Below are 23,635 nucleotides of genomic sequence, written 5' to 3'. Positions count from 1 at the left end.
AGGGTGGATTTCAGCATGATGAAAATGGCTCCCAGGGAACCGAGCCGAGGAACTCATTTCTCAGTTTCCCAAGGTTCTGAGCGAGATTAGCTCTCCAGTGGGGCCGTCACCCAAAAGGACGGGTGACAGCTTCACAGGCTTGTCTGGCCTATTAGGCTGGGATAAGAAGCCAAAGCTCAGACCCCCAAGCACACCGACACACATCACCTGTGATTAACTCAACTTGCATCACTGAATTGCAGTGATTTAGTTCTGGCTGCTGACCCCTTTCCATGTCATTAAGACGGTCTCTCTTTCTCTCTCCCTGTGTTTCTTTTCACCTCCCACCTGTCAACTGCTTGCTAAAAAAGGCAAAAATACCCTCCAGCATGTAAAAAACTCTAATCTAAATGATTCTGCTCCAATGATAAATTTAAATACAGCTCTTAGTGTTCTGTCTTTATGATACCAACCACTGAAATGATTGGTTTCCTACGTTTTGTTGATGGGCATCATGTTCATGCTCTCAGGTACTGACTTGAGATTACTGCAGTAACACTTGGATTTCCACTTATCCACAGGGAGGGAAACATGAGAAAAGAAAATAATCACTGCTGGAGGGGGAAAAGAACGCATGACACACAGTTGCTTGAGCTGCTTTTTTGGAACAAATGGAAAAGTCTGAGGTCCTTATTATGGCACCTCCATTGCACTGAAACTGGTGGAAGGAACAAAAAGCAAAGTATTGCTTAAACAAGTTACAGAACTGCCAAATTAAAAACAATATTCAGTTCTTTCCAATCCTTCAAAGGGCAGTAGTGCCGAGATGGTGTGTAGCTGTTCATGGGTACAAATGTGTGTAAAAAAGTAAAAATTAAAAAAACTGCAATGACGATGATGCATTTAACAGAGAGAAAAAGAACAAAATGAAATTTTATCATTTTTATAATGCTTTTTTTAATTGATGAAGTATATTTGAATGAGCCTGTCAGGGCTACTTTGTTCAGGATATCAACAGAATACCAAGCCAGAGTTCATTCATCATATAAAATATAAAAACAAAGAGACTGGCTTTAAACAGATATGGGTAAGACTTACAAAACAGTCGATGACAGAGAAGACAACTTGATCATCCAATGCTCCTCATGTTGGAAATATCTGCATGTTTGTGTATGTGGGATGTGTTTCAGTCATCGTCTCCTCCAGCTGTATATATGTATGTGCTGGGTGTGTTAGGGCATGAACAAATTCAATAAATATAAAAGTCTGACAAATTTCATTCATAAAGAAACAGTTTGGTCAGAGAAAAGAGAAGGAAATGTCGACAGCATGTCTGTGTGAAAGACATTTTTAGAGTGTGGTTTACATCACGTGTGTAACATTGTCTAATACTGTCCATTAGTCCACAAACACACACAAACACCCACAAATGGCCTCGAACAGACAGGGCAGGGAGAAAAACTGGAGTCGCAGTTTGTTCGTGTCCAGTAGACTTGTCTGAACAGTTTATTAGACTCCATGTATTTCCCAATCTCCAATGCCGCTTTTCAACACGACTTGTCCTTTTAACAGTTTCCAGCAGCAGGTTAAATGCAGTCTTCGTCAAACTGTGGGGTTTTTCCCAGTCGTCTGCTGCTGCTGGAGGTAGGTGGGCCGCTTGATGCGAGGTTTCCTGCGCTTGGGCTTGGTCTTGGCCTTGGTGAGCTGGACCACGAAAAAGGACAGGACAACCATCGCTCCCAGGAAGGCAAAGACAGGGATAGTCTGGCCCACTTCTTGGTTGTAGCGACCAGGCATTATTCCTGAAAGCATAGGTTACATGGGGCTTCATAAATACCCACACTACATACTGTAGTAGTAATTCATTTAATTTAAATACTAAAGAAAAAAAAAAACAAAACACAGAAATGCAGGTTTAAAACTAATCACAAGTCACATTCTTTAAAAGAAGTAACTTCTGGTCCTCTTTTACCTCCAGGAACGTCCCAGGCCCCACTCTCCCCAGGAGACAGTGGTCTGACCTGGGGACGATACGCCCTCACATTAGGCAGAGCCACTTTGTCTAGATCCACTGAGAGAAGCTTCTGGTGTTTCCACAGGTTACTGAGAGTACAACAGAGAGAGGGAGAAAAATTGACAACAGTGTATATGAACTGCTGTCACAGTGCCACTGAAACATGTTTCAGATTATCTGATTATGGGAAAAATTATAAAACTAGTGACAACAGGATTGTATACAAAGGGGAAATACATTACTATATTCTCTAGATCTGATGAGAAACGTTGCATGTGGGAAGTTAGAATGAATAAAGAATGCTAAAGCAATGGTTAAAACAAAAACCAAAAAGAAATTCAAACTTTTAAAGAAAAAGACTTCACAGGACTAAACACACTGGGCGACCAGTGACCTTTGGGAATTGTGGTTGCTTTCATAAATATAAACATAATGGATCTACTGGTCGCTTAAAACTAAATTGCCTACCTGGGAGCTGTCTCATTCACGGGCTGTGGCTTTGCCCAAGACAGGTGGGGGCAAGCTGGCAGTGGGCGGGGCTTAGGGTCTCCCAGGTGAGCCTCCAGAACCTTGGAGTAACGGTAAAGATGGTTTCCTGCAGGGAGGGAAGGAAGGAGAGAGGGAAGGGGGAAAAGAAAGGAAGAGTACAGAAGATGGTACAGACAAGTGGATGTATAGTTTTTCCTTGAACACATTTCTTTGGCGCTACTATAGTCTTTTGGGTCAAGACTACATACTGGCTTATCCCAGTATATTTGTATCTTAACAAAATGGTAATTGCACTTATCTGAGAGTAAGAGACAACAGATTAATAGCTGAAATAACTAACACTGCAGTTAGCATACTGTGTAAATTCCCATACCTTCCAGTCTCTGTGGCAGTGGGTGTTCAGTGCCTGTGGGAGGTGCCACCCTGCTGTGGGAGTGGCTGAGGCTGGGCGGGGTCATACTGTAGGAGGTGTACTGTAGGAGAGCATCCAGCAGCCAGAAACAATCTGAGGTGGATGGCAAACACAAACTCTAAGTCTGCCGTTTTGTTGTGTGTATAAAGGGGGAAAACATAATTACTGTGATAATTTCACTATGAGCACACACTAAAGAGAAGTCACCTTTCTGCCTGTGGCTGTCATCTATACAGTTAGAATCTCCGTACAGAGCAATACGACCACCCCCATTAGATGGTGTTTGGTACAGTCCAAGGATAGGAACTCCTTCAACCACAGCCGTCTCCTGCTTTAACACTTCTAGACCTGAAAAGAACACACACACACACACACACACACACACACACACAAAATTTATATCCCAACTAAATCCTGCTGTACTACATTGTGCTACACTAAAGGTGGACTGGACCAGAGTTCAGTTCTTAGAAGCTTTTTCTTTTGTTTCCGCACCACAGGAACCAAGAACTATAATAATAATTTTAGTAGAGTAAACACTGGGAAAAAAAAGTCACAAATGGACCAACAGCAATGTCCAGGCTGCCTATGCAACTGAGAAAATTCTGTGAGATCTTGATGGATCAAAGCAAAACGTAAAAAAATTCTCTGGCATTGAATGTTGTGCAGAAATGATGCCACTACAGCAGCCATCAGCCAGCTTATGTTATGTCTTGATGTCTGTAGTTCTGGGGTCTGTTCCTCAGTGGGGTAGCCCCTAGAATGGAGTCCCTAGAACGGTTTGGTCCAAAAGTGCCTTAAGCTGGGTGGTTGTACCTTGATCCTTTAGATTCTTGGCAATGACTATTCCATCTTCTGGGAAGCGGGCAATGCTGCAGCCTGAGGCGTAGTACACTGACAGATCGAGAAAAAAGAAAGTGTTTTAGAATCATTTTTAATTTCTAAACAAACTGTCTCAAGACTAATGACACCAGAAAATAAAGAGGGATTGTGGGTGCAAGTGCCTTACTGTCATGATCAGCCAAGGTGAAGTCTCCCTCATACAGCCCGTCACTAAAAGCCATCCCCCACACTGAGATCAGGTCATTCAGAGCTGGTATGTTAGCACCCCCTGTGTCCGGCATCCACCACTGCCTGCAGGTTATAACAATATCATCTCTACAACCATGCATGAAGTAAATGTACTTCCAGTTTGACTGCCACTGCAAGCAGAGGATTAAGGTAAATAAACATGAAAATACTTAGGTCCAACACATCTGGAAGGAATAGAGGGAAAAACAGTTCATTTATAAAGTGAAATACTGTGTTGCTCATTCAGTTCTTTCTCTCTGGGTTGATTTGACCAGAAAAGGCACCAATTGAAAATCCTTGAAATCATCAAGGCTTTAATTAACTGTACTGTTGAGACACTTAATCCTGTGGATAGTGTGCAGCAGCAAAAACAGAGCAGCAAGGCGAGGTAATTGTTAACTCTACATGAGGAGCTCTGAATCTGAAAAGTTGTGATATATTTTATATATATATATTACAGAACAAGGAGTCTAGCACTGCAGGCTGTTAACTAAACACTATTTATCTTTCAATCATTACAACATGACAAAGCATTGTTGAGGTAATGGCTACTTAATCAGTGAACTCGTGTCACGTAATGGAGAAACAGGACAAATTTATCATTTTAAAGAAACAAGGAGTTTCTCAAAGAGAGGGAAAACTCAGTATAACAAACCGGGGTTTTCACTATATTATAAGGACACAGATCTAGGGAGATATTTAAAAAAAAAAAAAAAAAAAAAAAAAAAAAAGCACCAACACCGAATTTGTAATCTATGTTCAACTTAGAGGAAATTTTGGTTTTTCTCCTTCTATGGTTTAATTTGCTGAATTTTCCAAATTGTAAGCTGTGAGTCAGTGACTGCTTAGTCCAGCAGTAAGGGATACTGGACTCCCTTTGTGTTTTCTGGAAGCACCAAACTCTACATTGTAGAAAAGAAAAGAAGTACTTGAACACAAATGAATGCAATTTTCTGTGCATGAGCTGAGGCTTAAGGCACTTTTATGTTAGTAAATTTGAATGTAAGAACATTTACATGCACTTTATTTAGATTTTTAGAGCATATCTGAATGTAAGAACACTGACATACGCACTTTATTTTCCTGTTACTAAAATTATGGGCCCTTTAATAAATGATAACATGAAAATTCATCAAAACAATTTAACTCAGTTACCAATATATTGACATGTGCCTGCCTATTATTAAATTACTTAAGTGTCATACAGCAAGTTGTAGTTTCAGAATATATATATATATATATATATATATATATTGCAATAATCAATTGGGCTGATATTGGTATCGCATCAAATCGCACCACACTGTATTGAGGTATGTATCGTAACATAGTGATAAATCACAAATAGCGATAAATTAAAAATTATGATGTCATCTTTTAACCACTGAGGCCTGCCCACTACAAGTCAGAAAGAAGAGAAAAACACATGTGCACATGTGCTACCCCCTGAATGAATATTTAAATAGCTGAATTTCCTCCATGGGGGATGAATAAAGCATCTATCTATCCACCCCTCACAATAAGCAAAACTTTGGATTTGCTTAGAAAATACTTTTTTGCAAGATCCTTTTGTTCATAGTAAGCCCTAAGAAATTAGGAATAATGCCTTTTAACATTAGCCAGTGTGTTCTTAAATATCAATAATGAGCATAAGAAAACTGTTAGAAAAAGTGAAATACCTGGTGTTTTCATCATAGAATTTGACCTTTCTCATAACCGAGGTGTTGTACCAGTCGCTGAAGATAATAAGTGACAGGCCATTGTCAATGTCTCTCTTTAGTTTGGTGATCTCTTCAGGGAAATACTCCTCCTCACTATCAACCATCAACAATGTGCCTACAGAGACACAAAACGAAGTTTCCATGAATTTGTTAGTCTCTACTAAGTTACTCATTAACTGCCTGGAGCAGTGGGAGTCATTTTAATGTGGAAGTGTATTGTATATTTTTCTTCCTTTGTTCTTACCATATTGACTGGCATCAAAGCAGGTGATGGGAGCTCCTAGCACCTCAACAAAGTAGCCCATACTCCTCAGATGCTGGTACATGTCTCTGAAGTTTGTGTGAATGTGGTCCCCATTCCTTGAAAAAAAAAAAAAGACCAAGTTCAGAGATCAAGACTAGAAGACTAGAAGGACTTGGTGAAAAAGGCATTAAGTACATGTGCACACACATACCAGTCTAGTGGGTCATTTTTCATGCGGAGGTTGTCTCGAGGAAAGTAGCCTGGTGGGTAGCGGAGGTTGTGGTATTGGTCCCAAAGTACCCTCTTACTGCGTGGGGGAGTCGGCACAATCTTCACCTTAATGGGTAGTTTGACTGTGGAGGTCAGCTCCCCACCAACCGTAGACTAAAAAATGAAGAGGAGTAATGACTTGCACACACTGCATACTCTACAGCGTTTCCTAATCAGAGGTACCTCGACCACATTCGAATTTGTGCATGCTTTTCTTTTGTGGCTAAATTTATTGTCACAATAACCAGTAAACTATCAACTGATAGGCTGATTCCACAGTACAAACCCAATAGAGCATGTGTTGCCTCTGCAAGCTATTAAAGAAGTCTAGTTGACTGAAAGTAACTGAAAAATGGTTTAAGTAGATAATAAAAAAAAAGTTAAAACAGTATGCAGCTAAAATTAATGGAAAAACAGTTCAAATAAATAAGCCAAAAGTAAGATACATGTTTAAAAAGGTTTAGATTCTAAAACTCAAAGAAGCTGTAAAAGTGCAGCCCTGACCAAACTAACCAAAACACTGATGATTAAACTGTATGATAAAATGGCTGTAAGCATCCACTTGTAGTACTATGAATACAGCTTAAATGATAGAGCTCAGGTGTCGATGCAGTGACTCACATCATTCTCTGCAGGTGATGCCACAGTGACCATCACGTGACCTTGAGCAATCCCTTCCCATGACGCTGCTTTCTTGGCCACAGAGATAGATACAGCCAGGTAGCCAGCCCACGGCCACAGCACTGGTGAATAGGAGATGGCCACGTCGATGTGATCACCATTCTGGGGGAGGTAAGGCTGCCAGATGGGCTGAACAGGGAAGAGCAAACTTTAGTAGGCTTACAGGAATGATGATTTACTTTAAAGTAACTCAAGGAGCAGAGTTATTGAAAATTTATAAAAAAAAAAAAAAAAAAACTTTTAAAAAAAACTACATCAGTGAAGGATGATGCTCATCTTTCATCTGTCCTCCTACAATACTGCAGCACAGAATCATTTCCAGTAAATCAAGTGTTCCCTATTGATTCAAGGTAACCAGATTTTCTCATTTGTGTCATCTTGTGTGTGTGTGTGTGTGTGTGTGTGTGTGTGTGTGTGTGTGTGTGTGTGTGTGTGTGTGTGTGTGTACCTTGTCAACAATCCTGCCGGTGACACCCATGCCGTTGAGAATAGTCACGTTGACAATTGTGGGCATTCCTCCATAGTAGATGGGCTGAGAGCAGTAAGGCCACATGTATGGACACTCAGTCAAGTCAATGTAGCTGGGGGAAAGACTGGTGGGAGACAAGGACAAGTTACAATAATTACTAAGCAACTGTAATAAGTATTTAAGTGTTTTCATTTTTTAATGAAGGACAGAACTTTATCAGGAGCAAGAATACATTTTCACCCGGTATTAATCTGTGTCTACCTCATGATCTGGATCAGCCAGACCACATCTAACTTACACTGGGAACAGATTTCACAAGTAGAAAAAGTAAGCCTGCATTGCCTTCACTAGTGAAGTGCTTTGTTTGTTGAAAAGTTTCCCAACCACATTCATCTAATTTATACAAAGAATCATGATTACAAGAACTCTCATTAATACCACATGTAACTGCAAAGGTCAGTGGAACAGATGCCATTATACAAATACAGATCACATAGAGACAGCAAAGCCCCTAAGGCAACATTTAGTCAAACAGAGGAAAGCCTATGAATCACAATATTAAGTATCAGAAAACAATAAAATAAAATTATTCATGGATATTTGTTTGAAAACTGAAAAACAGAATATTATAATCAGTTTAGAGCCATGGCGAATGTGAAGTACTGACATAAATCATACAATTAAGTATAGTATCAAAGTGAATCATGTCATGCTGAAGGCACAACGAACAGACCACTCCTCCATAATGGACTGGAAACCTTTGGAACATAGAATAGCTGCTGGGCAATTCTGAGTTTCACAATTGTTGGGTATCCATCCAAAATGTGCAGGACAACATTTTTGTGCACGTTGAGAAGACTGACTGTTTATGAACCCATGAAATTGTTAGTGTCATCTCTGTATCAGTGGGCATATTTACCTGGCCTGAGGTCTGTAGCTGTTGAGGATCTGGTAGGCTCGGATCAGGTCTAGTTTCCCGTGGCCCTGCTCAAACATGTTGACCCCTGGCAGCCTGCGAGCCGAGGCAATCAGAGCCTGCTTCATTGAGGCCGGATTCACTAACTCCCTGTTCAGTACAGTGCTAGAGGACAGAGAAGGAGAGGCTGGGTTGGTGTGTATCTATCAGTCTGTAGGTGTCAGATTCCTCAGCACTCAATTCACAACAGTGCTAGAGCATAGGAGGAGAGTTAGACTGAGGTGTGGGTGTTTCTCCTGGGCTGAGAACAAGGGTGGTATGATGTTTAACCCAGCAACATGAGCTCCCAAATGGGCTCAGCTGCACCTTTGCAACATCACTGCTTTCACCACATAAATGCAGGACATTGACAGGCTGAAAATAATACCCCATGTTAATCAGTGACAGATCTTCCTCTGGGCACAATTAGGGGACAAGAGGAAATTAAACCACAAACGCTTCAGTAGTACATGGTCCTCTGATCAGACTCCTGTGCAAGTCATTTTCAACAGCACTTGGACATTCTCACTGCAAGTGCTATCACTTAAGCCGCAGACAGGAGAGCCTCTGCACCTAAAACTATTCAGCACAGCCTCCAGGAACGGACACACATTCATGACTAGATTGCTGAAATTAAAAGTTTTGTTTCTTTAACATCATTAAAGACATTAAAATCTTTGCAAGTCTTCAGACATCACTTTACATTTAGAGAAATTTGTTTTGTTTTTTTAAATGATCAGAACCAAGCGTCTACTGCCATTTTAGCGGCTCTGTGTCAAATTAACCATCTTAGTTTAGCATGGTAGCACACCAACATTAGCTAATTAATGCTAAATGTAAGGTACAGGTGAGGTTAAAGGGGATGGATTTGATTTTGCATTGATATCATCATTAACCAAAGTACTTGATGAATTAATATTTTTAACATGCTTGAGGGTATAAAAAAAAAAGTTATTACAATTCATCCTAAAAGGAACAAAGTGTTCATGGGAATCAATAAATTGTTGAGACAATTTATTGTGTTGTCAATCTATGCAGTCATTGTCAGACCAATATTGCCTTCTATCGAACCACACTGCTAGCTACGTTTCCTGAAAGCAAGGTGTAAAAAAAGTAAATTCACATAATTATCCAAGACTTTCATACGTACAGTACACTCTCAGCAAAAACCTCAGACTAAACCGTATCAAATTAATTAGTCCTTGAGCTGTGATACCTTGGAAAAAATCTAACTGCAAACTTGCCAACTTAGGAAAAAAAAAAATACTTAAAAACACCTATTAGATAACACAAACATAATGAAAATCCTACAGTTTAAGATTCTTGGCCTTTTAGCAAGCACACAAAGATCAAATTCTAGACACTAAGACAAAAAGAGTGCAGGTTATGATCCTGACCTAGCTAGCAGTGTCACGGCACCAGCCACCACAGGAGAAGCCACACTGGTTCCAGAGAGAGAGCGACATCCTTCTTTCATCCCTGATCCTCTAACACCTGAGCCATAGGTGACGATATCAGGCTTCACTCTGCCGTAGCCCCCTGGCAGCTCCTGTGCACAGAGGGAACATATATACAGAAGATAAATAAAGGCTAAAAAAACAGTAACTTTATTCTTTGTCATGAGCAACAGTTAACAGTTAATATGCCTTAGAAACTTTAATTATCAGCAGTTCAAATTTTGTTAGCACAGGAGACAATTTTCATTATGCTTAATCCTATCATATTGGGTTTTTTAACTTATTGACCAAATGTCCAATAGATGGTTTAGGTTTTTCTAAGGAAATTAAAAGTCTAAGCTGGATGATCTCAGAACCTAAACTTCAAAAAGTTTAATTTAAAGCCAATTATCAAACTCTGCCTCGAATTTTTTCAGATTTCTCAACTTTACATTTTTTCTTTAATGAAATTAGCTGCAAGGCTAAATGGATAGATGAACAAAGAACTAACATCAAACACCACAGAAGGAAACCTAAACACAATGTTCAGTTTCCATTCCCAACGCCCTGTGCTACTGATTGTATATGTGACGACTGACAGGACCACATCACTACAGGGACAAAACATAATTACGGAGTAGGAAGTAAAAATAGTTAGGAAAAAAGGCAGAGAATCTTTAATATTTTTGATGCATTTGGATTGGAAAAGCTAAGTGAGTGAGTGAGTGAGTGAGTGAGTGAGGAGCTCTTCATGGTTGGCTGACTGTGGTTTAGGGGACAGAAAGGCTGAAAGGATCAGAGGGAGAAGTCTTAATCAGATCCCATAGCAGATGTCTGCTTTTAGCTACAGTAGATTAAAAAAAAAAAAAAAAAAAAAAAAAAAGTGGTGTGTGTGTGCATATGTGAGTGTGCAGTAACTGGCTGATGGCATGTGGATGAAGGATCAGAAGGTTACATTATGGTTGACTAGCTCAGAAAGCACAGGGTAGATTCTCTGGAGTAGATGTCTAGCCTAAAACTGATAAGCCGCATGGTGTGGGACAGAGTGTGTGACGGAGTGTCTGCTCCTGCATTAACTCACCCAGGTAGTCATGCCTCGGGAAGAAAACCTGGCTATATTGTCCTCAAAGTCAATGCCTCCAACCCCGATCACATCCATCTGGTCTGCTGGATTGTTCAGGGTACTGAGAGAGGAACTTACTTTTATTCACTTTTCAAGTCTTAAAAGAAAACTTCACAATGCCATCTCAGCACTACAGCCTAGGAGGACACGCAAAAAAGTCTCTCTTTGCTGGTTTGTCCTTTAAATGATCTTTTATATAAGGCAATGAGCCAGCAGATTTTTAGCAGAATCATAAAGCCCAGTTGACCAGGGGGTTGTTTGGATGATTGAAGCAGTCAAAGTAGTTCATGGGATGTAAACAATTTTGTGCAACTGAAAGATTTCATTAAACAGAAATAATCTTCTTTCTTTAATGACATGCAAAAAAAAAAATACAGTATGAAAAAACACATGTGTAAGTATAACTTAAATACTGGTCTAGAAATAAAACTGGGACTTCAGCAAGCTTAACATGATATTCCTGCAAAGAAATTTTTTAAAAAAAAGTATATTTTTACAAGTTTGTGTTTTGCTTATTCGAAAGTTTCCATTACTGGCAAATTTAGCTGTATGCATGATTAATGAGCATTGTGGCTGTTGAAACGGCATCTTCTGATTAGTTACGTCTGAATAAAAACAGTGATTTTGACAGAAAGCTCCAAGTTACAGGTTGGTAGGTTCCTATAGTGGAAAAGACCTAACCATTCCTTCAAAAGTATTTTTTTTTTTTTTGAGTATGAACGTAACAGTTTCGAAATGATGAGCTTACCCATAAAGAGGTCCATCATTGCCAATAGCAGAGACCATGATCACTCTGTTGGCAGTCAGCTCCCAAACCTGTCAATTAAATAAAGAACCTGACTAAGTAAGAGGGGAAAAAACCCACAATTTTCTCAGTGGGTTATTGAATGGTATTTTTGAATAAGCCAAATGTATCACGTATGTATATCAGGAGGAAGAACACCATCTAATTACTGCTTATGATTTACTTCTGCTGCAAGGCTGGCCAAAATGGTTTTCACAGGCACTGATCTTGTCAAGACTTTTTACTGGACTGCTTGTTTCATACAAATGACACATCTAAATAATATTCTGATCCACATTAGTACATGATTGACAAGAAGGCCTGTAAATAGGGAAAGCATCTGGGCTGTCAGGTTGTAAAATCAAAGGTGCATTTAATGTAGCAGCTGACATGTTTTGCAGCACTTTTCACAAAGCTGAGTTTGAGTGTTGCTATGGACATGTCTATGTACCTGGTTTGACTTGCTTACACTGATATTTTGCAGCTCATTACCACATTCTGGAAAGGGTGCAACTTAGAGGGAAAAAGGATGGTTTAGGAGCTATTTTTATGCCTAGACAAACATGAAACGTGCTTGGAGCTCTTATTAACCTGCTTAAATGTCAAAGCTCACCAAATACTACCATGTGACTCTTTCATTCTTATAGGTGGCTTTATTACCTTATCAACAAAGGGGTGGTCCATGAAGTCAGGCCCCCCAATGCTAAGGTTAAGAACGTCAATCTTCTTCAGAATGGCGTAGTTGAAAGCATCCAGGAACCATGAGGTGTATGACACCTGGGAGGTGAGACAAATGGTAAATGGTCTTATACTTGTATAACTTTAAAACTTGTAAAACTTTTAACTTTTCTACACTCAAGTGTAGCCAAGGATCGAACCACCAACACTGTGGTTCATGGTCGACATGCTCTATCTCCTGAGCCACAGCAAACCCCAAACACATCACATAGTTCACTGCATCCAAAACACAAGATGACCTTATTTAAGACAGATTTTTATAAATTATTGAATTGGGGGTTACCATAGCATAAGTGTTAACAGTCTTACTGGTTATTGTATGTTGATTCATACAGTGCAGAAAGTCATAATATTCAAACAGAAAAGTTGATTATGAAACTGGCTGCTGGCTGTACTGTCAGTAAGTTGACAGACATGAAATCAATCTTATCTAACCCTTTGCTAGAAGAGAAATATATGTATGTACATATGTATACACATGAAGCACAAATGGTTTGTCATACTGGGACATACATGCATTTCTTTTCTTGCAAAGAGTTAGATGAGAATATTGATTTCATGTTCGTCAACTTGCTGACAGTACATCCAGCAGTCAGCTTGCTTGGCATAAAGACTGGAAATTGGGCGAATCAGCTAGTGCACATAGCAGCACCTTAAATTTGTATGTCTTCCATACTATTGGACTAAAGCATATTGGCTTAGGTCAAGGCATTTGTGTACCTGATTGTTGGTGAACACCCTGAAGATGTGCAGCTCTGAGTCAGGGGCAAAGCCCTGACACTCCCTCATACTCGCTATGACTCCTGCCACAAAGGTACCATGACCCAGTCCTGAAAAACAGATTCATTATTCTCTCTCTCTCATATTCAAATACATACTGAGATCGATTGATTCCAAACATAAAAAGTCTACAATTTCAAGGCCAGCCTCAACTTATTTGGGCTTCTGCCACTCTAATGCACAGAACAATTAAGTCAATTAAGTGACAGTAAGAGATACTAGCACCAGTCATAAACGGCATGTTTTGCCCACATGCCATTATCACCACATTGTTTTCCACTATTATCTGTATGTCATTCCTCCTCACCATCATCTAGTGTCTTCTCATTAGTCCAGTTGGTCCGTTCTTTCACATTCTTAAAATGTGGGTGCTTCTCACTTAGACCTGTATCAAACACCGCTACCTTCACACCAGAACCTGAAAACACAAGAGAGAGATGAAAGCCATTTCAATTTAAGGAGAATTTCAGGCAAGACCCTTCTGGCTTTTGCCAAGTCACAGCTCAAGACTAAAGGAGACCGTGCTTTTGTGGTCAGAACCCCTCAGCATTGGAACTTGCAGAATCAGTGACATCCTTTAAATTAATTCTTAAAACTTATATTTTGTTAATTAGAAGCATACATATAATTTCTTATGTTTTCATTGCTACTGCTATTTCTATTACTTTTATCTAGAGTATTTCATTTTCTTATATATTTAAATGTCTACTGCCTATTCTAGTTCTTTGTACTGTACTCCAGTTTACAACCATGAAGCAGTTAAGAACTATGATGTGTACGTTTAAACATTTACTAAGGACAAAAGTAAAGACGAAGATGCGTTTTTTTAAAATCACAACCTGTCTTTGATTAGAAGAAACTTAAATTTCACCGGAGTTTATGAAAATTTCAAGTGCATGTTTGTCTAAATAGAGATAGCAAAGGTCAACATCTTACCAGTGTGTCCCATCTGCCAGAGTACATCCGCCTGCAGGATCTGGGCGACGTGACGAGGGATGGCCCGCAGCAGACGGCGGCTGGAGTGGCGACCAGTGGCATGCCAGAAACCTGAACCCAGTGACAGACTGGTTCGTCTGAACGGACGGGATGACTGCCATGACTGCCATTTTTGTGTCCCACGAGTGGTATTACATGGTGCAGCAGGCTCAGGTGCTACAGAGACAGATGACAGTGTTGGAATGTCAAACACCTTTTCCACGTGGTTACTTTTATTATGCAAAAGTTTTTCAGCTCACTAACCTCTCTCTGTACAAGAATTAAAATAAAAAAAACAGGAGGTTAAAAAGAAAGAAAGCAAAAGAAATTTTAAAAAAGGCTAGAAAAAAATATTTTTACATTTTAATGTTTATATACATATATCTGAACTAGGGCAATAGGAGTGCAAGGATTTAACTATAACTGAAGTATAGTTTTGATAGTGGTGTGACACCTTATATGAGCTAGGTACAGATGTGTAAATATGCATACAGTGTTAAAATTGCACAGTCATCATTCCACCACTCCATCACATTAGAAGTTCATCAGAGCGACATCGTGGGGGAAGAAACTGTCTCTGTGCTGGCGTACAGCGCTTTCGTGGCGTACAGCGCTCTGTAGCGCCTACCAGAAGAGAGGAGTCTGAACAGTTTGTGTCCAGGGTGTGAGGGGTCTGCAGAGATGTTCCATCCCCATTCCCTGCAGTACAGGTCTTGGATGGAGGAAAGATTGGTCCCGATGATCCCCTCTGCAAAGCGGATTGTCTATTGCAGTTTCTGTCCGTCTAGTTTGGTGCCTAATCTAAACCAGACAGTGATCGAAGTGCAGAAGGCACACTGTATCTGTAGGGTGACCAGCAGCTCCTGTGGCAGTTTAAGATTCCCGAGCTGCCACAAGAAGTACAGTCTCTGGGCCGTCTTCCAGATGTGGTCTATGTGGGAGGTCCATCTCATGTCCCAGAAAATTGTCTAAAGCAGGGGTCTCTAACTCCAGTCCTCAAGTGCCACTGTCCTGCTTGTTTTCCAACTATCCCTGCCCTCCAACTGCTGATTACTTGGATCAGGTGTGTTCCAAACAGAAGCTGAAAGGCAGAGATAGTTGGAAAAGGAGTAGGACAGTGGCCCTCGAGGACTGGAATTTGAGACCCCTGATGTAAAGGGCGAAGAGCAGTAGGGAGAGAACATATCCCCCGCCAGTGCTCATGGTCCAGGTCCTGGATGTGATGCTCCCCAGCTTCACCTGCTGCCTCTGGTCAGTCAGGAAGCTGGTGGTCCACTGACAGGAGGAGGCACTGTGAGCTGGGCGAGATTCTGGTGGATGAATTCAGGGATAATGGTATTGAATGCTGAGCTGAAGCCCGCAAACAGGATCCTCGAGTACATCCCTGGGAGGTCGAGGTGCGGTAGGATGTAGCGCAGTCCCATGTCGACAGCATCGTCCGCCGACCTGTTTGCCCGGTAGGCAAACTGCAGGGGGTCCAGCACGGGTCCTATGATGTCCATCAGGTGGCTTAACATCAGTCTTTCAAAGGATTTTATGACATAAGGGCGACAAGCCTTATGTCATGAAGGACTGGAATGATGGTGGCATGTTTGAAGCAGAAGGGCACTTCACACAGCACCAGAGATCAGTTGAAAATATATGTGAAGATCTGTGCTAGCTCGTAGACTCTGAGGCAGACTCTCAGGCAAGAGGAGGACACACCCTTCAGGACCTGTAGCCTTCCTGATCTTTTGTCTCTGTCTCTTTGATTTTAGCTATCCTGATCTCCTTTGTCAGCTTGTTTGCTGGCAAGCTTCAACAGGACCAAGTTCCCATTTCTGTAAGCCTCGGCCTGGCCTAGCGTAGTTTCCTGAAGTTGGGTGTAAACCATGGTTTATCAGTGCTGTACACAGTGTTGCACAGAAGGTCTGGACAAACATGTCCTCACAAAAACTGATGTACGATGTCACAGTGTCAGTTCGTTAAGGTCTGCGGGGCAACAGGTTCAAAAACACTCCAATCAGTGCAATCAATGCAGGCCTGTAACTCCTACTTTGACTCCTCTATCCATTTCTTCACAGTCCTTACCACAAGCTTAAACAAGTTTAACTTAGGTGAGGTTTGCACTTAAAAAAAAAAAAAGTCTAAAATAGCTCTCTGAGTCAATGAATCCCAGGGAAAAGGTACTGAGGGAAAACTTGATACTCAAAAGTTCTTCTGCAGTATAGGTGATCAAAGAGAGGCAGCAGAAAACAAAAACACAAAAAGACAGTACTAGAAGGTGAAGGAACGTGGCTGCCCTCAGTGGCGCTATCTTGCATTGCAGAGTTACATTAAAAGGACCTGTCACTGCTGTCTGACAGTGCAGCCCTTACAATATTCTATTAACCTAATCAGGCTTATGTTCTGATGCCTCCTTTTTAAGTCATTTCTCATTACTTTCCTACGTCTGCCTTCTGTCTTCCCCACCACTTCGATCTCTTAGCTGTGATGAGAAGCTGATCACACCAGCCTCATTTCAGCTACTCTTACCACAGTTTGTCTGAGTTGGACAGAACAAATTATCTTGAGATCATTAGCAAACATTGTCCTGCAGGGTATATAATGTCTTTATAGTCGTAGTAAAATGCGGTGGAGAGGTATTCTCTCTTATCTTTCTGGCCAGCTAATTACCTTATTGGGTAACTGGTTCATGGACTCACAAACTGATTTATGCAACACAAACACAGTAAACATGTACTCTCTTCTTGCTCAAGATCCCTTATGCATTCCAAATACATTCCCACACTTCAGTTGCTCTGCATCATTTCCATTAGCTTCTACAGACTGCCGAGACTTAAACTAATCTTAAATGTGGTTTATTGTTGTACAATTTGTCTAGGCAACGTTAGTTCGATCCAACAACTTAAATTGTGAAGTCATTATTATTATGGTAATATACAATAGCTGCTTTGACTGCATTTAAAAATGAAACAGTGAAACATGCCACTCCTTACCTGAACACTGTTCAATGAACAAAAAATCTGGAAAGGTCTGAAACCAGCATAAAACTATAACTGACATAACAGAAATCCTATGAAAATATATAAATCTGCACACTAGGAGTTAGTTTAGCCTGAACATAAGTGCTTTAACTTTTTCGGTGGTACTATATTGTCTTCAATTGAGTCAATAGTGCCATCTAATGCTAATGACTACTCGACAAAATGATTGTAAATTAACACATAAAAGTCGCTTATATAGGTCATGCTACAAGCCAGAGTTGTAAAACCTTATAGCCCAGAAAAAACTGCATATACTTTTTAATATTTTATTTGTTCATATCTTGTTTGTACTTTCCTATTTTTATTGATGCTATTTTTGCGTGTCTTACAATTTGCTGCTGTAACACTGTGATTTCCCCTGTTGTGGGACAAATAAAGGTTCTTTTGATCTTTTTTTTTTTAATATAATACATAAAATGTCATTTTAAATCCACTGTCACAGAGATTGACATGAAACCTTTCCTTGGTGATGAGAATTTTCAGCATCACACTTAGCCTCCATACTGATAATGCATGGTTATATGCAGGTAGGGGGCACACTCAAGACTTTCATCTAGTTCCAGGCACAGGCCGTGAACCCCTGTTCAAGCAAGCCCTCACCACACTGACTCACCTACTCCCTAGGTAGGGAGACTCACCTACTCCACACACACACAGACACACACACACCTCTTAAGCTCTGTTTGGCATCAACACCCCCAAGATGGCAGTCCTTTTCTCCACAACAAACATGTTACAGGAAGCATTCGCATCTTGTGACAAAGGGACATTGTGTGAACTGTAGCAGACCCACAGCTCTCTGTATTGTTGAGTTTTATATTTCACATGGGTGTGACAAGTTTAGAAACAATGCAAGCTTTCTTCCTGCATAATAACGCCATATTGTCAGACTTACAGTGAATATATTTAAGGGTGCGGAACACTTTGCGTTGTGGTGTAACCCTCTTGATGTAAGGGTGGTCTTCTAAGGTCAGCAGACTATTGGGTGAAGCTTGACGGATGTGGACCAGCTCAAAGTCACTGGGAAAGTCAGAGGCCGGGTTTCGTCTAGGAACAATGTGCCATTCTAGCGCTCCATCCCTACCATTCCGCAGGGCACTGCTGATATACAGGCTGCGAGCTTTAGCTGAGAAATACCCTGTAAATGCTACAATGTACTCTGGAGAGACAGAGAGGAGAATGTGTTAAAGAAGAAGACAGGACAACAGTTGAGCTAATAAATTGTGTGTATTCAGTAGATCAGCATCATACTGGAGGCACAGTTCAATTAAAGCTGAAGAGGGCTACAACAAAACATGAGCAAAAATGTAGGGAAGTAAATTTGAATGTCATCGGCAAAAGGATGGAATAAAATTCCATGTTTCCTAAAAATTCATTCTAATGGTTGCATGTACATAGTAACAGAATTGGCCCAAAGACAGGGGCATGCCAAATGATAGTGGGACAGCAGAGGATATGGATTTGCCAAGGTTAATAAGAAAAAACTTATTTCAGACAGTTGTGATCTAAGCCATTTCAACTTTACCTAACCCTCACCCTGAGATACTGACAGCGTTCAAGGCATGAAAGGCAGAGTTTCATGTTGCATTCTATCAAAGGCATGAGATCATTACAAGATTTGACAACAGAGTGTAGCTAAACCTCTGATTTCGATCAGACATAAAAATATAGTTGGACCTCTGGTTATCTTAAAATAAAACAATGTCACAGTTTAAAAACACTAGCTTAAATGATTTCTTACCATGTTCCACCACCTCAGAGGAGAACTCTACCTTGAGGGTTAACTGGGAGCAGTTGGAGCCAGATGACAAGGGGAGGGGCTCTGAGCTTGGGGTGTGGTCCGAGTCAGATTGAGCCCCTGGTGCTGACTCCATTCCCACCACAGGCAGAAAGCCCGCTAGCAGCCACAGAAGCATAGACATCGTCATAGGAATCAGGAGCATGTTAAGTAAAGTAGAGCAAACTATTAGTTTGACCAGACCCATTAATCTACAGCAGTAGATGTGCTGTTTCAGATGAAAAATGAGCAGCTTAAATCTGGATCAGGGTCAGGTCTTGGGACAGAGCATTTCAGGTCCAAAGCTCCAAAAATGAGTCCATGCTGAAAATGGCCTGAGCAGCTAGACTAATTTCTTTCTGCGTTTTCTCTCCATGTTGGTAGTCCAGAGTGGAGGTCAGTGCCACTGCCAGTCTAGGAACATAGTTGCCATGTTGATAACTGTAGAAGGCAACCAGTTGAAGCAGTGGATGGATGGGTGGAGCACAAACGCAATGACGAGGAAGGGATGTCAGCCTAGAGTTTCACAGCTGTCATGGTCAGTTTTATCTGTGGCATAAAAAAAGAAAATCCAAAATTTACCAGGAATGCACAACATCTATCAACTATTAATTGTCAAACTTGTTAATACAAGCACTAGAAAGCATTCCTATCAATTCAAATGACTAGTGCATTGAATCTATAACCCTGCATTGGGAAACAGAATTAGGTCTCCATTTGTTTCACAGCTGTGGCTGCAGAATCAGAATCATCTGATGTCAGAAATCCAAGATCAAGATTAGAGCCTGATAATACCGGTACAAAAAAAATTTCTTAGAAAATTAACATAACATTAAATCATGTGATATGCATGAAAATAATTATTTTTGGCAAATAATCATAAAATTATTTATTTATATATATATAGGTTTAAGGAACCAATGTCAGATCAGCTATGTTTTCTATTTCTAATGCAGTGTGAAAGTGTTTCCTTTGCTTTCATGTGCCAAGGGAAGGAAGGGAGGAGTTGGCTACAAAGACGTAGAATGTGGTATTAATCAGTCCTTGCTCCTTCAGCCACTCATAAAGAGCATGGGCTATCCACAGGGAATAACCCTGTCACCAGACAGTGGCAAGTACACTGAGATGAAACTATTTTACCAGCAAGGATGGCTTACTGATTTACAATATATAACACCAAACAACAATCGACCACAGACCCAGTGGAGAAAGGCACAAACACCTGATACACTATGTAGTGCTTAACAACAAACTTTAATATAAAAAACAAAAAAATCTTTTTGCTGAAATGAAACCCGTACACTGCACAACAACCTCTGCTGGTAGACATACACAGTGCATACATGCTACAGATGCACAGAAATAGCAACCAGTCCAATAAGGACCCACTAGGCTGCTTCAACTGTCCTGACTGTGTGATGTAACACACACACACACACACACACACACACACACACACACACACACACACACACACACACACACACACACACACACACACACACACACACACACACACACACACGTTCTTATATCTCAGGGAATCTTTACGGTGACTTACATTTACTTCCTAGACATTTTACCTAACGTTAACCACAACCACTCCCTGCCTAACCCAAACAAGCTGTCTCTTTAAAATTCAGTGACTGACATGGTAGAGACTTGCATCCCCCACATGTGTGTAAACAGGTTCCAGTTCCTGCAATGTAGGAAAAACATGTAGACAGACACACAGCTCAGGAACCTCCTGGACTTCATGAAAAGAGAATTTCTTTTAGGGCAGGTACAGGATCACTTCTCTGTGGCCCAAGGCAAAGACAACCCTGTAATAAAATACACATCAACAGACCCACAACTTCCAACAAGACACAAAGACGCGCACGCACGTGCACACACACAACTTGCCAAACTCAACACAAGAGCTCATGAGAACCAGATCCACACTGACTGAGGGTCCAGCCCAAGTTACATAAGGCGACTGCCCTTCCTGCAGAGCCTGTAACTGTTTTCCTACCTTACACCAGATGGTTTCAGACGATGGACTTTCAGTTCCTATACAAAACCAAGACATGTTTTGTTTATTTATGGAATGGCCTATTTTTTCACATTAAAGGATCCATCTGTCATTTTGAGCAGTGATTTCATCAGTCAGCCTCGACATTAACCACTCACTGATTTTTGGGCACCGTGGGCCAGCTGCTTACTGAACAGAGCTGCACAGAGCACATGTGCAACGTTTTCGTGAGCTTAGTGTGCAGTATGTTTGTGTGTGTGTTTCAACTCCATTGTTACGCTGTCATTAACAATTAAACACTCCTACGACTTAAAAAACAAATAAAACACCCCCATCAATTCCTAAATAAGTGCTGTGGGTCACCTGACCAGTTGGTTCCATTGCTATGAAGAGAGGAAAAAAAAAAGACCCAAACATATAGATTCACATGGCACAGTTGTCTATAAACAAGCAGCACCATGGTATGCCTGTTGATACCTAAACCTGCTTATAACTATCAAAGTCAACTGAGTATTATTTAAGGCATCTGGTTCTTCTGTAGATGCACTCATCTGTTTTATGAAGACTGTAACCTTATAACTTTTTACGTATTACTTATTCTTCAGTCGAGCAGGCCTTCCAGTTTAACAGATACAAAATATTACACTGTCAGAATTTAAATTTGCTTAAGAGGAAGACTAAACTTTTATTTTTTTATATATCTATATATATATATAGATTTTTTTAATATATATAATATCCAACTAAAGGTTGCTGTTAAAAAGATCCTATCGCTGAAGCTTTAGCACTCACAACATACATAAAGCTGGAAAATGCCCAAGTGCCAAGGAGTGAACCGTGTTGCTCTGACCAAAGTACAGTAAACATGATGTCAGTGCTTTGGTGGTGGTTTAATAACCAAACAATTCACTACTAAAATAACACACATGAAAAACACATTTTATACAAATACAAAATCCTCATCCCCACTGTCATTGCATGCGTGTGTGTGGGTGGCCACATGTCTCTCCCAACTCAGCCTTAATGACACACTAGATGAAAACTTCAGATATGAGCCTACATACCCGATACGGGTGTGTACGATGTAATTGAAAGCCCCTGGCCTGTGTAATCTTACAAGAGGGGGCTCAATCACTAGTTCCGGCTTGGGGCAGGATCCCATGTGTGCGAGACAACAATACAACTAACAACTAGTGATTTAGACCCAGGGCTGTAAAAGTAGTCCTGCTGGTTAGGGAAGGGCTGTAAAAGATAGGTTTGGACCACTTGTGTCAACATAACACCAAGCCACAAAAATGGCATCAAACCTCCAGGATTGATAGGTATTACAGGATAGATTAGTAGCTAGAAAGGACCCCCACCCTCTCAGTGGAAAAAGAGACACACACAGCAGTCTGGTCAACTTATTGGCAGTAAAGTACAGGTCAATTCTTTAGATTTTAGAAGAAATTTACTTTATCAGGAATTGGGTGTAGTTGCTCCATGTTTGTCAGGCCATCCCTCCTCCAAAGTCAGCTTTAGACATGTGGAGCGCAGGAGGTCACCTGCAGCTGCTTGGCTGATACAACATGTACCAGTCTGTCGACACTGCCTTACACTAGGGTCATTCACGAAACAGGACTTTTTGTTCTGCGTAAGTTAGAGTTCATGGTTAACTCCTTGAGCAAACCAAATACACAACAAAGCCCTTGGTTACACTAGACGCTGCATAAAAGGCCAGTGTTAGCTGGCTGGACACTTTGCACAGGCCGATGGGAGTAACATTTTGCTGGGGATCGAGTTAACTAGCTAACCCAATCAACAAGACAAAGCCAAGTAACGACGGGATCAGCATAAACAGTGCAGGCACCAGCAGGAGCATGCTGGAGGCTCAGGCTAAATATCTCCGAGGAGGAAAACGTTACTATTTTACCAACAGTACATAACGTCAAACCCATGAAAACACAGTAATATCACCAAAGCTACACTTCGCCACATGAAACAGGTTTTGTAACTAGAAACACCCACATATTTTCAGACCAAACAGCCTCACATGCACAGCATTAGCTAGCTCGGTGTTGTTTTGCCTGCTAGTGGCTGGTGTGCTGAACGTACTCACCGAGCAGAGCAGCGTCTCACGGGGTAACGCCAGTTAACGTTAGCTGTCGGTCTCGGTCCTTTATTCCCCGTTAAATGTCAGGAGCTATTCGATGCTGGTTCAATGCCCCTTGAACAAAAGCTAACAGCAAACTCACTAAACGCTACAACCGCAGACCACTGACGTCCGACCATAACGGGCTGCCAGGTTTGGTTAAGCTTTCCTCTTAAATCGCCAAAGCACACTCACATACTAAATACCATTTAGATAACAGACCACGGAAGAAGACTACTATTTCCTATGCTGTTTCTGTACAAACGTAATATATAACTTCCGTAATCCCATTGTCGTGTAGATTATATTCTTTTTTCCCGTCAAGGGCCGCTTTAGTTAGAGTGTTTGAAGCTTTGTATCAAACCTGGCAACCCAAAGGGCCTCCAGCTAACGCTTTAGCTCTGCTTTCCCGGTCATTAAGCGTTTTTGCCAGCAGTGGGCGCTGTTTACCGTCAGGATACAGACCAGTAAACAAGGCGGATATTTAACACGCTCATTTCACCCACTATAGTTTCAAACACAAACCCAGCCTTTGTTGGAGTTGCT

The 23,635-nt window shown here is 40.9% G+C and overlaps 1 protein-coding gene across 1 annotated transcript; it reads right to left on the bottom strand.

Annotated features, from left to right (window-relative positions):
* Positions 1–1,238: 1,238 nt before the first annotated feature.
* LOC113132615 (membrane-bound transcription factor site-1 protease-like) lies at positions 1,239–23,454 on the bottom strand. Its single transcript, XM_026310870.2, has 23 exons — positions 23,057–23,454; positions 18,909–19,493; positions 18,063–18,326; positions 14,103–14,318; positions 13,474–13,584; positions 13,107–13,216; positions 12,309–12,425; positions 11,613–11,680; positions 10,823–10,925; positions 9,703–9,854; positions 8,270–8,431; positions 7,330–7,474; positions 6,822–7,010; positions 6,142–6,314; positions 5,931–6,046; positions 5,645–5,801; positions 3,904–4,028; positions 3,711–3,788; positions 3,102–3,242; positions 2,856–2,987; positions 2,462–2,588; positions 1,952–2,082; positions 1,239–1,781 (listed from the first exon to the last, which is right to left on the bottom strand). Exons 2-23 carry the CDS (start codon positions 19,150–19,152, stop codon positions 1,582–1,584), a joined length of 3,261 nt encoding a protein of 1,086 aa, XP_026166655.1. The 5' UTR covers positions 19,153–19,493; positions 23,057–23,454; the 3' UTR covers positions 1,239–1,581.
* Positions 23,455–23,635: the final 181 nt, after the last annotated feature.

The sequence above is a fragment of the Mastacembelus armatus genome, chromosome 6 (assembly GCF_900324485.2).
Source record: "Mastacembelus armatus chromosome 6, fMasArm1.2, whole genome shotgun sequence".
In the NCBI taxonomy this organism is placed as follows: Eukaryota; Metazoa; Chordata; class Actinopteri; order Synbranchiformes; family Mastacembelidae; genus Mastacembelus; species Mastacembelus armatus.
The sequence above is the reverse complement of the archived record's forward strand: the minus strand, read 5'-3'. Positions and strand labels throughout refer to the sequence as shown.